This window comes from Leiobunum rupestre, chromosome 3 (assembly GCF_980474605.1).
Source record: "Leiobunum rupestre chromosome 3, qqLeiRupe1.1.hap1, whole genome shotgun sequence".
Classification (NCBI taxonomy): Eukaryota; Metazoa; Arthropoda; class Arachnida; order Opiliones; family Sclerosomatidae; genus Leiobunum; species Leiobunum rupestre.
In genome coordinates this window covers 26385625-26402965 of record NC_143386.1, presented here as the reverse complement: position 1 = coordinate 26402965, position 17341 = coordinate 26385625, and the positions used below count along the sequence as shown (strand labels likewise).

The window sequence follows — 17341 nt, the reverse complement described above, 5'->3', positions numbered from 1 at the left end:
ATAGTTCATTTTCTCTTGAGTTAATTTATTTTCTGATAAAAGAAAGTTTGATTTATTTAATGAGCAGATAAGTGTCATAATGCTTCCTCGATAGTTTATCCACCAAGGAACAACTATCCCTAGAAAAAGATTCTGTAAGAATATTTTTAGAAAAAAGCTATCTATAGCTGTGCGTTCTTCACTGCACCTAAAATTCAGAGTATGGTTAGTAGAGTTATCAAGAGGAAATTTGAATTTTATTGGTAACAGAAATGTTATTTAAAAATAGAATTAAAATAGTGTACTACAAAAATGGTATTACTGTTTCCTTCTTCAGGCAAATATAGCGACCTAATTAGCAGTTTCCCATTTAATTCAAACAGTTTGAAGTTATTCATACATTTCATTATATTCAAATATAAGTTCTACTGTAATAAATGCAGTACCAGGAAATCCTAAAATTATAGTAAAGGCAAATTTATAGGTATTATTAAATTACAAACCCTCCAAAATCAGGTTTTCAAGCGAATATGTCCTTTCCTAAAACGGTTAATTAAATTTTAAGCTGTTACACCTTGAACTGGTACTTCAGTACTTATGTTGCCATATTGGTTTGACAAATACCTAGTTTCTTAAGGTGTCAGCTGTCTAAATATGGGAGTATGTGTATTCCAGAACAAAATATCATAAAACCCTAAAGAATTGAGTTTCCTTTCTGCTGCATTACTCAATTAGGAACTAAACATCATAAATTTGGTTTTGTTGGGTAAATTTCTTTGAGATTTTGCATGTTCCGTTCCACCCAAAAAAGTAATCAGTTAGGCTAATAACCCAATCCACAAGCGGTCCATCTTTTTGGGGTATTTTCTCCATATGTCCAGAAAGTCTACCTCTTGTATCATCTCTTCCTACTACTAAATGTATATTGGTCATCTAATTCACTAAATAATTAATGAAAGTTATTCAAAAAGGACAAAATTTAATATATTTATTACATGCTTGTAAACTGGTCCATATGATTTATAAATTTACAAGGAAGGTATAATGTTACATATTTATCTAAAAAAACGTGGTATAATACATAGTTTTGGGAAAATATATTGCAATAATATTTAAAATTGTTCAGAATATATGACTGACACAGAACTAATTTTTCACAAGGTATGAGTTACCATAAAGTTAATTAACAGAGAAGTATCCATGCAAACCATAGAAATGAGACTCGCATCTTCAGGCTTGTGGCAGTTTTTAGTGGGAGCAATTTTCCTGCCAATTTCCATAATACATAAATACTGCCTAGTAATAACATGGGCTTTTTGGAAAATCAAATTTTATTTCCCTAATATTTATAAATATCATGACCAAATTTTGATCTTTTGAAACTTATTTGGAAAAATTGTAAACAGCCCTGGGGCGGGATCATGTTTCAAGCGAATAGCATTAGCAGTTTATAAAGTTGGCTACTTCTCTGGTAATAGGTATGTTCTTTTTGTGCTGCTTAGGAAATTGATGCATATCTTCAAGTAATAATAAAAATAATAGCTTTACTATTTCTTTCATTATTACTTTCTTAACTAGATTAAATAAATTCAATACAATTTGGTGGCATATAGCTCCGTAAAGTATTTATAAATCCCTGCTAGTAATATTTTAGGAAAAACCCTTTATAATTTTCGAGTTTTAAACAAACATTTATCATAACACATTAAAGAAATTATCCCATGGCAAACGTAAGAATGGGCAGTCTTTAAGAAAGAAAATTTTTTTATTAAAAAAATTTACTAGAAATATAATCTATAATGTCAGAAAGAGGACATTTTCATTGTTAGTATAAAAGGTAATATAACTATTTTTAATATAAGTTTTGAAAATAGAGTGAAAGATACTGTTACCATGTTGGCAGCAAAGATATGGATTTCTAGTATCAAAGCTTTGTATTCCAAAAGTATAGTCAATTATTTGAGCTTTCATTTGCAAATTCTAGAATGGTTCTAAGCCTTTTTCAATAAAAAAATCTCCTTACTATTGTACAGGGTTACCACCAATCTTACGTTGGTGACACACTTCTCAAATAATCAAAATGTGATATTTTATCCTATGTGATATGCAATATTAGGTCCCAATTAAAATTACACTCAAAACTCCGCCCAACTTTTAAAAATATACAACAATTTTTAATTCTTTAAATAAAGTTACTTTATTATTTATCAATTTGTAATCATTATTATAATTGTCCTTCTTTCTTTGCAAAAAGAGCGTTACTTTTAAAGATATTTAGTGGAAACTATCAGCTCAATTAATGTTATTTTTTTTATTTGTAGAGGACCTTGATGTAAGCTAACATTGGCATCCTCAATAAAGATGGTTTTATTATTATTATTTAGAGTTCCACAAAATATAACTATTGTCACTGTTTTTGAAAAATGAGGTGGCTCACAACACATTTCTTTTGAGAAAAATGCAACTTTGGCTATAATCACACTGAAATTTAGGAAAATTAAGTACTTCAGTTAGTTTAAGGGTAGACAAAATTTATCATAACAATTTACATAACTTAAATAATGGAACACATTATGTATTCTTTCAAATTGCAACTCGGATACATAATTGAGGACAAAATTAAAAATATTTCATGAAATGCCCCAAAATTCAGGGTTTAAAATGATAGATTTCACTGTGAACTGTGGAAGCAGTTTCCTATGCTCTAACATAGCAACCAGTAAAATTAGCATTTTCCACCTGGCCAAAATCACTTATTTGAAAAATATTTTGAGCTTATAAAAAAAACTATCACCAACAACAATGTAGTGCATTAAAATTTAAAACTAAATGCCAAAAAACAAATGGTACGATCATACACTTGCTAACTTTGGTCAATTTGATAAACTATTACTTTTATAAATATCAAACAAAACAATTTACTAGTTTTCATAGCTTTTTAATAAAATTATACAGACAAATGTTTAAAAAAATTACTTATTGACTTTGCAGGAAAAAAGTTCCTAAAAGCACTACCTTTTTACTGGCAAGACATAAGAGAAAAAAATAAAAATTCAAACAAAAATAAAGCTAATAATGATTATTATAATCTTATTTGTTATATTAATTAATATAACTGAAAAAATTGGGCCACAAAAAACCCATAGTAGTTGCATAAGTAACATAATAGTTATAAGCATGACACATTGTTTTATATTAATGATAGTCAGTCACAGAACAATTGCTTAATCAAAGTATCCCAACAGGAAATCGGTAACTCTCTACAGTGGCAAGTTTACTGTCGAGTTAGTTTGATGAAAATATATTTGTGCCAAAATGTGTATTCAAATTTGAAACGAAGCATGAGTTTATAATATTAAATTTTATGATTCAAAAATAATCATTATAGTTCCTAAGTTTTACTTTTAAATGCATTTCCATTTTCATTTGCCTTGGCTGATCTACTAAGAAAGAATGGTGGCAGCGAATTCGAGCATCCTTACCTGACAATTTCTAACTAGTAACAAAATAACGAGTAATTAATTGTCAGCCATTAACTATGTTATGATTTTTATATTGACGAAACAGACTATCATTAAAAAAATGGAATTAAAAGAAAAGGAAGTGTTATTATGTTACTTATGGTAACAGTAAATATTTATCAATTCAAAGATAAGCAGTATTCAACAATTTCAGTTTATAGGGAGTATAACGAATTGGGTAGTTTACTAAAATCTTAGGATTGATCATAACCCGCAAACTTCAGACGAAAAGTATTCTCCATCCTGGTAGCATACAATTAAATTTTGATCAAAGCATACAAAAACCTTTACACCCCCTTTGAAGAAATAGTATACAACACTTAGACAAGTTTTCAACAAACCTAAAAAAAGAAATGTTACTGATACCAATATAAAAAAAATGTAAGCTTATAATGCCCATTAAAACTTGGAAATGAAATAAATCTCAATCAACTGGAATAAAAATTAAATATTTTGTCATTGAAAGTTCAACAATGGTATGTATGTTAAGTACACATCAAGACGTTACAGGTACAAAAAGGGTTTGATTACACTAAATTCATAAAAATATCTGTATAGTACATCACAGGACACTCTTCAACATTTCATTTATATTTAAAAAAACTACTTTTATCACCGTCAGTCTACCATTGCAAGCCTTCCATTTTTGGAAAATTAATTAATATAAATTTAGCAATATATTACAGAAACTGAATTTGAAAATTAAGTACAATATTATATAACAATTTCTTATCCTAGCAATTTAACTTCATATATTAAATTTATATAAATTTGGCTATAAAGTCATCTATAGTACCATTTTGCTTTTTAAAAAATAGTCCATTGGTTTTTGTGTTAAAAAAATAAAGTATATTGGGTTATTTTCATGATTCACAGGTACCATTTAAGGTGGCTTCATTTTCTCCAGGAAGGTTTAGAGACAAGAGACTTTCCTTATGCTTGTGGTACTCGCTTATCCTTCCAAAAGCATACCTAATGAAGAAAAACATGATGCTATTGAATTTAACTACATAATATAGGCATCTCTTAAATAATAAAACCATTCTAATTTCTGCAATTTTAAAGTAAGTAAATAATGGCCCAACATAATAAGATGTTATTTAAGTTTGATTGATGTTTCTTAAATAGAGGCAACTGTAGCTTCTAATTTCTTATCAAACATGTAGGACCCCCAATAAAGGAATTCATATAACCAAGCCTTTTTCCATACCTTTTATCAAATTAACAATATTAATTTATTTGTAAATCCCAACATTTTGAATGAACAGTTCCTCCAAAATGTGTAATTTAAAATTTCTATTGGAGATTTTTACGGTTTTAAATCGGATTATTAATTTCTTTGGTTATACCGGAGCTTATAACATTGCAATTCCCTTACAGTTTAAAATTATTTAAAAGCTTGTCTTTCTGAAAAAAGAAGTACAGCCATCACCATAGCTGTATGACCAGAATCTAACTGGCCTCATAATTACAAGGAGAGTGAGTATCCAAGGTATTTATTTCCGATTTTGTTCAAAGTCGGGCTTAATGTAGACCTATATGAGATATGAAATTTCCCAAAAGGAGACGTTGCACTACCCATTTGATTTGCCATGGCAACCCAAAATGTTTTTGATCACTTGAATCTCCATTTAAAAAACCATGGGATTTTCTTGGTTTTTAATTTTTTTTAATTTGAAAATCACCAAATGTGTTATTTGAACCACATTTACATAAATTTCATCAATTTTTGGGTAAATTGGAACATTTTTGGGGTAAAATTAATCAATTTTTGGGTAAAATAAGTAAAAAATCTTATTTTTGTTATAAGTGGTCAAAAACATTTTCAGTTGCCATGGCAAATCCAATGGGTAGTGCAACGTCTCCTTTTGGGAAATTTCATACCTTATATAGGTCTACATTACGCGCAACTTTGAACAAAATTGGAAATAAACACCTTGGGTACTTTCCTTGATAGAGGTAAACATCCTTTGGGATTTGCTTAGGCTCAACTATTAAAATATATCATTAATTTTCCACTAGATGATTTCTTATTGGCCTTGTCTTTTCCACATACTCAATAGTTAACTGTTATCTTTTTGCTTGGTGATTGCATCAGATATTTTTAAGTGTCGCAAACCCGCAACAAAATTAATATATCTATGAATTATAATCCTTAACAACCATCGAAAGTGTCCAAACTAGTTATGTTCTTCAAATGCTTACTGTGCGCTTATAGTGATTTAAATAAAACTTGACTATTTATATGTCCAATTAATTTTTAATAAACAGATAAAGAAATTTTGAAAATGTTTACCTGTCTTCATTGTTATATAAATAATTTCACTTACTTTAAGAAGTCAAAATCTAAAGCTGAATGTGTTGCCTGAATGATGGCCCATATACCCCACATCATGTGTGCTGCCTATAAAAATGGTGATAAGTATAAGTCCATGAAACATTTAAATAACTGAATTAAGCCTAGTATAATATAATAACCACATATCCTCCAGAGATGAGAGGTCAAAATGAATTATTATACTGGTAAAGTTAAGGTCACAAGCCACCATAGTGTGAACCAAATTAACTCGAGATAAACAAAAAAACATTTTAGGAATCATTTTGATAGCGTTAAGGTTGAGAGATATCCAAACTGGTTATTATTGCAGTCTATGTAAATTCTTAACCAAATGACAGCAACCGTAGACTAGCATAAATACTACTAATTCCTTCACATAGCCATACTCACTTAAGATGGCAGCTCAAAACACTTATCATATTTTCCCATTACCAAAAGTAACATAATAAGTATGACACTTCCTATTGCTTTAATGCTAATTTTCTAACTGAACCTTTTTCGGCACTGATACTCTCTTCAAGCTGTGACTTGGACTCTCGGCTTACCATTTTGGATGACTACTTTTCGATAAAAATTGAAGCCTAATATCAGAGAGAGCGTCCTGGAGTCGTGAGGGGCTTTGGCTTTGTTATTAAGCCCACGTGCGAATCACGCGGGATAAAAAAACATGACCTTGTGGCGCCGAGAAAAACTTTTTAATTTTTATCATTTTAGCCTAATATTCCGCCTATCTATCGGAAACCAGATATTTTGGCTTAGCGGAAGTCTCGCATATTTTAGACACAAGAGGGCTCTGTGCTGAGAAAATTAACATCTTGATTACGCAATAACTATGAAAATCAGTTTGGTTGTAAATCTCATTAATTGTCATACTTATTGTTATTATGTTACTTATGCCATTACTAATTCATAATTCAACAGCTTTTTTATGAAGCAACATTTTAGAGGAATAAATAATGATAGTAAAACCACAAATTATTGAAGTGACCTAACAAATAACACTGCATGGAGTGATTTACAATTCACATTTCATACCATTTTTAAGCTCTTTCCATGCCTACTTTATGAAACAAATAATAATAATAATAATAATAATAATAAAAGCATCTTTATTGAGGATACCAACATTAGCTACAAGCTAGTTTACATACCAACATAGAACCACTATGTCATCTATTGGGAGTTTAAGGTCTAATTTATACCATTATAGATTGTTGATCACTACAACGTAGGGAAATTCCTCTGTTAAATAACTGTTTCAGAACAGTTCTACCATATTTATTTTCACTGAAATGTTCCTAATACAATACTTTCACCCACATATGGCTTACTGCTCTAGCTTTTGAAGTCCTCATCTCATTAAAGACAGACATATATGAGAGTACAGAGCAAGGCTACTATAATAGTCCCTGCGCTAAGACAACTGCCAGTACAAACTCCTTAAATGCCTTCAATGCTATTAGCAACACGAGGTCTCAGTTAAGTTTCAAACTTGATTACAATTTCTACTCCATTCAGCCTGATAACCTCAAGATAACGTGGTTGGCATGTAAAGCGTCAAAAATTTTCAAAGCGCATTGTTCCACTACAAATCAACAACATTTTTCAGAAATAAAATTGTTAATGAGTGGAATAGGCCTTTCTATAAAATAACTTTTTTGATGTAGCTCATTCATTACGAAATATGGAGAACTTCAGTTCAGTTTATGCTTAAAGCAATTGTCAGCTGGACGTCAAGTAGCTCTTTTTTCAACAGAGGTCGGGGCAAAGAGAAAGCGGTCCGTGGAACAGAGGGAAACCGTGACTGCCTTTCGCTTCGTTTCTGAGGTGGTTCAACTATAAACAGCGCGGGACAGAGGGGAATCGGGGCTCAGGGATGAGCGTATTTGTTTCTGTTCGTCATGAGGGGGGAGCAAATCTTCCATTGGGTACAGGGGGGTTTGCGACGAGAGAGGAGTTTTTCTTTATTTTTGCAGGGGAAAAGGGGGAGGGTTGCCTCACTGGGGGGTTTGGGACGAGAGAGAAGGAGAGCTTTTCAAGTTATTTTAGCGAGGGAAAAAGGGGGTGGTTCGACTATGGGGAAAGGGTACCACGCAAATTCTCGCATGGGGAAAACTGGCAGGGGGGCCTTACTAGGGTGGGGTGACTCGAAACACACAACTAGCTGAGGGCCCGCCTGTAGGGGGGCTTCTCTGCTAGTTTTAAAATAAGTCAGGTTACTGTCATCAACACTATGGTAAAAGGTTATGCCTTATGATAAGGAATTACACAAATATCTTTGTATAATTACCATCATTTTTAATTGTTTAAACTAAAAAAGACGTCAAATTACCAATGAAAATTTATTAACTTGGACGTAAAGTATTTCAACATCATGTTGAGTCACGTGCCTATTATCACCTTCACATTCCCTCTTCGCTTCCAAATAAGTTTTGAGCCATTCTTTTTGGAACGCTTCATCAGGGTAAAGCTCAGGAACATATGTATCCAAACCTTTATTTAAAATCAAGAATTTTTTTATAAATCTGGGAAATGCAAGAGAAAATGCCAATAAATTAGTTCATTTATTTATTAATAAATTAATTAGTTCATTTATTTATTAATAAATTAATTAGTTCATTTATTTATTAATAAATTAATTAGTTCATTTATTTATTAATAAATAAATAATTAAATAAACTGACAAATTGATGTATAATTATTATCATAAGAGTTGCCCCCCCTAAGTTGGAATTGGGCATAAGGGCCCAATGTATTCAGCACTAGACAAGTGCAGGATAAATCAAAACTAGGATCTACACTACCTGACGGAGAAAATGAGCAAATTCTCACTGCTACCATCTATTCTACTGCTTGCCATCAACAAAGCAGTTTCCCGTAGCATACATTGGGGGATTTGTACATAAGTTTACGTTTTGCCTTGAACATGCAATTGAGTTCAAAGAAATAGCGCTAGCTGTTTTTCTGGATATCAAGGGGGCTTTTGATGAAGCTTCTAAGGCTGCTAAGCATTTGGTATCCAATTACACATTGTGTCTATGGATCGATTCTATGTTGACTGATCGAGTCGCGAAGGCATACTGGCTAGGCAAATCGCTGAGGGTCACCACCAGCCGGGGCTGCCCTCAGGGGGGTATTCTTTCACCCCTGCTGTGGTGCCTGGTTATGGACAAACTCTTGGTGAGGCTAAACAGGGATATCTGACGCGGCTTTGGTTATGCTGACGATGTCGCAATGATCATTACTGGTGAACCATTTTGGCTATGATGAGAAAAGCTCTCATCTCGGTGGAAGGCTGGTGTAGGGAGGTTGGCCTCGAGGTAAAATACCTCGGTGTCACTCTCGACAGTAAACTAACATGGAAGCCACACCTTAATCTCAGTATCACGAAGGCTAAAATGTTATACTGGAGAGTAAGGGGTACCATAAGCAAGTCTTGGGGTCTTAGCCCAAAGGTTGTGTATTGGATCTATGCCATGATAATCAGGCCTATGCTGACTTACGTAGCAGTGGTTTGGTGGCCGAAGGTAGTGCTTAAGTCAGTTCAGGCTGAGCTACGGACTGTGCAAAGGCTGGCCTGTGTCAGCATTACAGGAGCTATGAGAACAGCCCAAAGCGTTTCTCTGGAGGTGCTCCTGAATATTCTACCGCTTCATCTTAACACAGAGGAGGTTGCAATTATGAATGCCTATCGGTTACTACATAATGGTTGTTGGAGGCCTGCTAATTGGGAGTGCAGCCACACCAAATTGTTTCAGCAATATTCTGGTCATTTTCGATCTAATTTATGGGTTCTGACAACATAGCTGCAAAGTTAAACTTTGAAAAGCAGTTTAGTGTTTACTTTCCAAGTCGTCTAGACTGGTCTGGCGACACAGTTCGGATGGCTTTAAGACTCACTCAGGGGGTGGGTGCTGGAGTTTATTGTTAGACCAAGAAGTTTGGCTTCTCTGAGAGCCTTGTCGTTTTTGCTACAGTTTTTCAGGCTGAGATTTCGGTCATATGCTTCTGTGTAGACTTCTGTATTAAGAAGAAGCATCAGTGCAAAACTGTTAAGATTTTCTTGGACAGTCAGGCTGCCCTTATGGCTTTTAATCAGTTTAGTATTACTTCTAAGCTCGTTTTAGCTGTCTGGATCTCCTTTCAGATCTAGGCACCCATAATAGGGTTCAACTGTATTGGGTGCTTGGTCATAAGGGGCATCATGGCAATGAGATGGCCGACACTCTGGCCAAGGAGGGTGTGGAGGCTTGGTTCTTCGGTGCTGAACCTGCTATTCCGATACCCTGAGAGACAGGTCAGGCTTTGGCTTTAGACGGATGGTCAGAGGCAGGCCAAGGAGTTTATTCCTGGGCCTTCTAAGAAAAGAGCAACTCAGTTGCTCTCGCTCTCTAAGCGTAGTATCATGGTGGTTACGGGCCTACTTTTAGGTCACTGCCAGCTTAATAGACAACTGCATCTGATTGGTATCAGTGAGAGTCCTATGTGCAGGGCATGCCTTGCAGAGGATGAAACTTCCTCAATTGTCCTTTGTGTCTGTGATTCTTATGCGGCTCAAAGGTTTGGGCATCTTGGTATGCATGGGCTGGAAACAAGCGATTTTTCCAACATCCCGGCGAAGCAAATCTTGCGCTTCGTTTCAGAGACTGGGATTTTCCATGTTTAAAAGGCTGGGGCTGCACAATGGACCTCTGGTCTTAGTGCTAGGTTGGGTCTAACCCAACCCTTACTAATAATAATAATAATAATAATAATAATAGGTGTCACTGTAGAAAATGCATTCTTCATATCAATAGGACCATTTTTCCAGATACAGTATAAAGTGATTTTATGAAATTTCATCCTTGACCCCTAAGGTAGCTAGATTTTAAGGTTTAAATGGCTTTTTTGAATTCTATGGCCATTGTAAAATTTCTTGTTAATACAATTTTCAGTTTCTCAGAGTTAAAAAAAACTGACAAATTGATAACTTTAATCTACATTATGATTAATTACTGTGGATTTTTACAAGTGGGAATTAAAACATATTACCTGCAGCATTTTAGGCAATTTTGTAAGTCATGGGTGGAGAATTGGTAAAAAGCTATAAAAGCTGTAATATGTATGTCAATTCTTTCAAGCCTTACACTGGGGATCAAAATAGGGTTCAAGGTCTAATTTGGTAAAATCAAATAACTGTATAGAATTGGTTTTCTCAGTTGAAAGAGCCCTTGAATGTTCAAAAGGTTCATTAAAAAACCAATGATGAATTCAAACATCACCTGCATATTCACAGAAGTGGTTTCCAATATCAAATGCTTGATAGTTTGGTGCGGCATATTCATAGTCAATGAAAGACACCTTTCCTGAAATTGTTAAAAAGTAAAAATGGAAATTTAATAAAAAAACTACAAAATCACAACAACCCAATTAATCCCAAAAATACATATAAAACACCCAATTAAAACCTTAAATAAATTAAAAAACCCAGTATTACAAACCCTCTGGTTTTTTGGGTACAGGTTTTTTATTTCTAACCCCTGTCTAGGGGAGACAGTAATTTCGAAACTCGGGTAAGCGGTTTATACTATCTTTGATGCTACGTAGCTTATAGGTTTGAGGAACTTCGTATGTATCGGTTGAAAACATTTGATTTCTTTAATCACGTGGTCAAACCGATTCTGAGTATGGTGTCGAAGATTAGACTTTTAAGTCTTAGGTTTAGGGTTGTAAAGACAATTAAAAAGATATTGAAATTAAGCCAAGCACTAGCCAAGCCACGGCTGTCAATTAAACCTACAATTTTTCTGCAGCTTGCCACGTAACTGCACTGTGGGTGGGGGCTATGGCTTAGGCCAAATTTATGGGCTTTTAGCAGGACGAGCATACAGGCAGGTCTATTGGAGAAAATGCTAAAAAATCGTCTCAAAATAAGTAAAATACACATAAACTTGGTAGAAATAACCGTTTTTTAATAAGAGAAAACCGCGGTACTTCGGCAATATATGCCTTCAAGGCGGGTACAAGATTTAAATCTTGTACCCGCCTTGAAGGCATATATTGCCCAAGTACCGCGGTTTTCTCTTATTAAAAAACGGTTATTTCTACCAAGTTTATGTGTATTTTGTAAATGTTCGACCGTTGGTGGCTTCTCATGTCAAAATAAGTAAGCTTATCAATAAATTTTTGGCACTAAAAAGTTGTAAAATGACAACAATGCGACAAAAAATCATACAAATTTATAAGTTCCTTAGAGGTTAGGTCAGAATTTTATTTGATATTAATTTGTTTGATTAATCAAGTTTTTGAGGTAAACTTCAAAATTAAAATCTGAAGTTAGAATATTAGGGTTTTTTAATCCTAAAAACTCATTGCCAGATTACATTTCATTCAGTGCATTAGTCGATACCTTACTATATCATTAATTACCTGTTTTTTGATCAAATAGAATGTTCTTTAGTAACAAATCATTATGACAGAACACAACTGGTGAATTTAAACTGGTCAAATGCTTTTCTAAAAATGTTATTTCACTTTCTAGAGCTTCTCTCTGAAGAATATCCACCTTGAAACTGAAATAAAAATTAATGTCATTATTTAAATGTATAAATCACAGATAATACCTCAAAAATCATACGGTTAATCAAGCATTGCCTTCCTATAAAATTAAAAGTATCTAAATTCTGCTTATTGTTTTTGTACTAATGCAAAATAGACAGACTATTAAATCAATGTAACCACTGAAATACCTGTTTTTTACTTGCAATTTATCTGGTACTAATGCAGCATATTTTCGGAGTAGTGGAAAAATGCAGGCATTTAGGTCCACATGCTTAATGTAACTTTCATCAAGTTTTACACTGTGCATTTTGGCCATTTGCACAGCAATTAGTCTAAGAGCATTTTTACATTAAATTGAAGTCCAATCATAACAAATTTTTAATGCAAGACTTAAGTGAACTAACTTTGATATTAATGGGTCTCGAACACTGTTTTCATCCAGCACATCCCCGGGTGAGTAACCGTAACAGAGACCATTCTTGAAACCACAATAAACAGGTGATCCTAATCCAGTTCGCTCCATAAACATCATGTTAGCTACCTCTAAATTTCGATCTATGAAGAGTTCTGTACTTTTGCCATAAACCCTTATGAGAACAATGTCTTCTGGATCATTGTCCAAATAGCAGCCTACCAGTCGATTTGTGTGTCCATCTGTAAAGAGCTACAACAATTTCCAATGGAGTAAGATATTTTAGGCCTAGTTAATCATTAAAATTGCAAGAAACAAATAGATAGAACAGCCCATCTTTAAAAAATTACAATAAACCAAAGCTGTACAAAGGTAAGAGTGGTTGATATCTTTGCTGAAATCTAGTTGTTTAGTAACCCTGAGTTTTTCTTCCTTTTTCTACTACATACAATCGTCATAGTGATGCCACAAATATCTAAATATATGTGTTGAATCTAGGTAAGTGAGAATCCATATACATCAACCTAGGAATGTTTCTTTGGCCATATCCCCTTAAGTAAAATTTAGCACACTGATTTCATCCACCTTCTGGACCACAACCTCCTCATAATACTGCTGTCAAAAACCCGAGTTTCCTCATATTTAAGGTTTAAATGCCATTATGGCTGAAGATGTTTGGAGAGTATTAAAAATTGATGAAAATATAATATAACAATAATAATAAGGAAAAAGGCACAACCAGGGGGGGGGGGGCACAGGGGTGACATTCCCCCCCGAAACGTATGGTTGTATGTACAAATATATATTTTTTTTCAATGGCGTGCCCCCCAACCCGAAACAAAATCCTAGCTATGCCACTGATAACAAAGAAATTTAAATGATGCCAAATACTAGCTAATCCACATACGGCTGTCAATTAAAACTACTATTTTGTCTGCCATCGTTTAGACTTGGTGTTAAAACAGCAGAACAAAATGCATACATTTATTTGATGGCATTAGCTTTTTTAGATTATTTTAAGTTTCAAGTTTGAATCAATATTGCAAATAAAAATAAGACTTCAAGGTTTTTAATCCATTTTCTTATTCATTTTAAGTTATTCTATAAAGAGTGTTCTCCCTTTCTCATTTTGGCTTAGCAGTTTTTGTAAAACTTTTTTTTAACCAATGAAACATGTAAAACCCTAAAAGTACAATCTAACGTCAAAATGATGAAACAATATTTTTGCAAGATTGAGACAAAACCTGCCGTGATAGCCATTCCTAGGTAGAGTTACAGAATCCTGATGTAAACTCGCTATACTAAGATATAATTATCTAGTTTCTATGATATCGAATAAATTAGATCTTCACACTTTTTGTTGTTGGCCATTTATAATGTAAGACTTCAAGGTTTACTAATTAAGATATTTATAAGTCATTTGTGACAATAGATCAAACAAACATCCGGGAAAGACACAAAAGCAAAATCACTTCTGCTAAATCAAGAGAACGGAACTATATGAATGATACAATATTAATAATGAGATTAAAAAACAGTTTATATAGCTTGAATTTAGATTAGAAATTTTAGAAACAACTTTATTTAGACAATACAGTTTAAATTGTAAACTTATCCAATTGGACTTTAAATTGTAAACTTATCCAATTGGACTTTAAATTGTAAACTTATCCAATTGGACTTTAAATTGTAAACTTATCCAATTGGACTTTAAATTGTAAACTTTTCCAATTGGACTTTAAATTGTAAACTTATCCAATTGGACTTTAAATTGTAAACTTATACAATTGGACTTTAAATTGTAAACTTATACAATTGGACTTTAAATTGTAAACTTAAACAATTGGACTTTAAACTGTATTGTGTAAATAAAGTTGTGTTTCTAAAATTTTTAATCTGAGTTTATACACAAGTCGCTTTACATATATTTCTAACTTGAATTTAAACCATATTTTGTCCCATAATTAATTTTTCATATAGTAATTATGTTGTTTATGGTACAGACCATACCATTCTGTACATCAGTTCATAAAACCAAGAATGTATTTATTTATACCTAGGGAGAAGGTCTATGTCGAGACGGTTTTTAGCCTTTCTCTCAAATCCACCCGTTGGTCCCTCCAGTACGCTCCTCCGCTTAAAATAAAACGAATAGTCCCGGTATTTCATTGGCTGCTTAAAATTTACGTCACCTAATGCGATGGAAATCAAACTCCGGTGACGTTTTGTCTTTCCCCCGGCGCGAGACGGGGGAAAGGCGTTCAACGTGCCCGGCGATTGTCGCAACATAATCATTCTTCCTAAATATAAATAAATACATTCTTGATAAAACCTAAAACCAAAATAATCTATTTCAATAGCTTCCATAAGAAATTTTCCTCTATAACTAAGAAATATATATGATATTATGACACTAGCACTTTCCGAGGGTCTGTGGCCGACGAAATCTGAAGGTGATGGGGATTTACCATAAAGAATAACCGAGGTTATCGTTTAAGGGCCCACGCATTAAATTCGAGGGAAAGATCTTAAATTTATTCCCCGTGTCGTAAGTATCGAATTTATTTGTTCAGGATATTAGAGCCGTATTTTGTTCAGCTTGGCCGGTAAAAGAGTTAAAAAAAAACAATGGTGAGTGTAGATAAATAGAAATATTTAATTGGGCTTTGGCGTTAATAACTACCATTTATCACCACAATAAATGACACTATGAAATTCGTCTGCTCGATATTTTGGAAACAGGTCAGGACAGAAGGGTTTCATCCTACTGCCTTAATTTGATATTTATAATAACAAAAATAATAATATACTTGAAAAATAAACAACTGAAAGGGTTTTTAACTGCACTTAAGGGGAGGTGGGTGGAGACAAGCTGTGATATAATATTGCGCGTTGATGTAGATGGCGTTAGTGTTCTGGTACAGTTTTTCTTGAGATAATGTTGTCTATGGGTATGAAAAATGTCATTTAGGGCGGGAAAAAATGTTCGGGTAAAAACAGGCTGAAGATTTAGTTAATTCCCATAATTTGTCTGCTTTTGGGGATTTACCATTGCTTTGTCCAAGAGTACGGATAGTTTTTATCTTTTCCCAACAGTAAAACGGTATTAAAATTTGTTTAAAATGAGGAGGTTGCAGCTTAGAAATTGTACCCCAGATTTATATATTGAAATGGAGAGCTGAAACTTGCCCAAAATACTTTACACGCATATACTGCTCACAAAATATGTTTAAGTTTGTATTTACTATGGACTTTTCTCTAACAAATATTCCCTTATTATTTTTGCAATTAAAAGTTATTACTACCCCACTCCAAGAAAAATTCATAAATTGTAACCAAATCAAACTACTTAAGATCAAACAAAAAATTTATTCAAAATATGTTCTAAGTCAAACCCTAAATTGACAAAATATCAAAAAAATATTTAAACATGACAATATTAGATCATTTAAATTATAAAAATGGTAACGAAATCTTTACTACTGTATGTAAAAAATTTATGATTCAAGAATCTTTAGCTAACCTTAAATTTTATGTCTTTTGCATTCCAATCTTCTTTCACATGCTGTAAAACTTTTACAGCGCTTAAGCACAGGTCCTCAAATGGTTCACTTGGAACATGTATATTCAGGCGCTGTCAAGAATTAAGATAAATAATTACATTACTACAACAAAACTTTTATTTATTTCACATATCACTAGTTCCATTACATAAAACCCCTCTTGCTAATTCATAAAGAAGGAAAATGCAGGGTAGCGTATCTGCCGGGGTAAGACTGGGTTTACTGGCCCTGTAGCCTGAAATAATGGAAAAGTCAATACGGGCAATAAAATAGGGACTTGAGAAAAAGAGGGATGAAAGCCGGCCGAATATGCTACACAGTATTATACTCTATTTATTTAATAATAAAAATTGGTACTCGAGACAAACCTCATCCAGGCTTTCTTGTATTGTCGACATAATTTAGTAATTGTTATGACTACCTAATATGTACAATAACATTAATAAAATTAGAGTAAAAACATGACTGTATTCTACTCTAAGCTTGTCGCCATTTTCTCGTATCAGTACGATGATACACGTGATCAATGCTGCCAGTTTTCATGTGACAAATATGGCTAGGAATTAGGGAATCCGCATATCCGACTGTTATTATTTTTAGTTTTTAGACGAGATTTTAGAGTAGATTTGACAATTCAGTCCACTAACAGCTATGCGATTAATCAGTGGTGAGATATGTGTTAAGGCCACGCCAACGGGTGGATACATGGGGATAGGGACGGGCAGACCTGGGCAAAACTCCGAGTGATATTTCGCGAGTGCTGCCGTCCTCCAATTTTTTTACTTCAGTTTTTGAAAATTCACTCCACTCCTAAGAGTGAATTTTCCGCTTTATCGTCACTCCCCGAATTAGAGCTAGCGTAAGAGAGTGAGATTGAAAGGAATAAAATATTTTCACTCTCACTCTAGAAAGAAATAAAATATTTTCACTCTCACTCTAAAGTGAAAGAAGTAAAATATTTTCACTGTCACTCTAGAAAGAGATAAAA

The 17341-nt window shown here is 33.4% G+C and overlaps 1 protein-coding gene across 1 annotated transcript; it reads right to left on the bottom strand.

The window, feature by feature from the left end:
- Positions 1–1896: 1896 nt before the first annotated feature.
- eas (ethanolamine kinase 1) lies at positions 1897–17069 on the bottom strand. The gene is made up of 9 exons (XM_090167942.1): positions 16722–17069; positions 16314–16424; positions 12783–13042; positions 12567–12710; positions 12247–12389; positions 11100–11183; positions 8171–8331; positions 5831–5904; positions 1897–4472 (listed from the first exon to the last, which is right to left on the bottom strand). The coding sequence occupies exons 1-9, from the start codon at positions 16749–16751 to the stop codon at positions 4364–4366; spliced, it is 1116 nt and encodes a 371-aa protein (XP_090024068.1). The 5' UTR covers positions 16752–17069; the 3' UTR covers positions 1897–4363.
- Between the last annotated feature and the right edge of the window lie 272 nt (positions 17070–17341).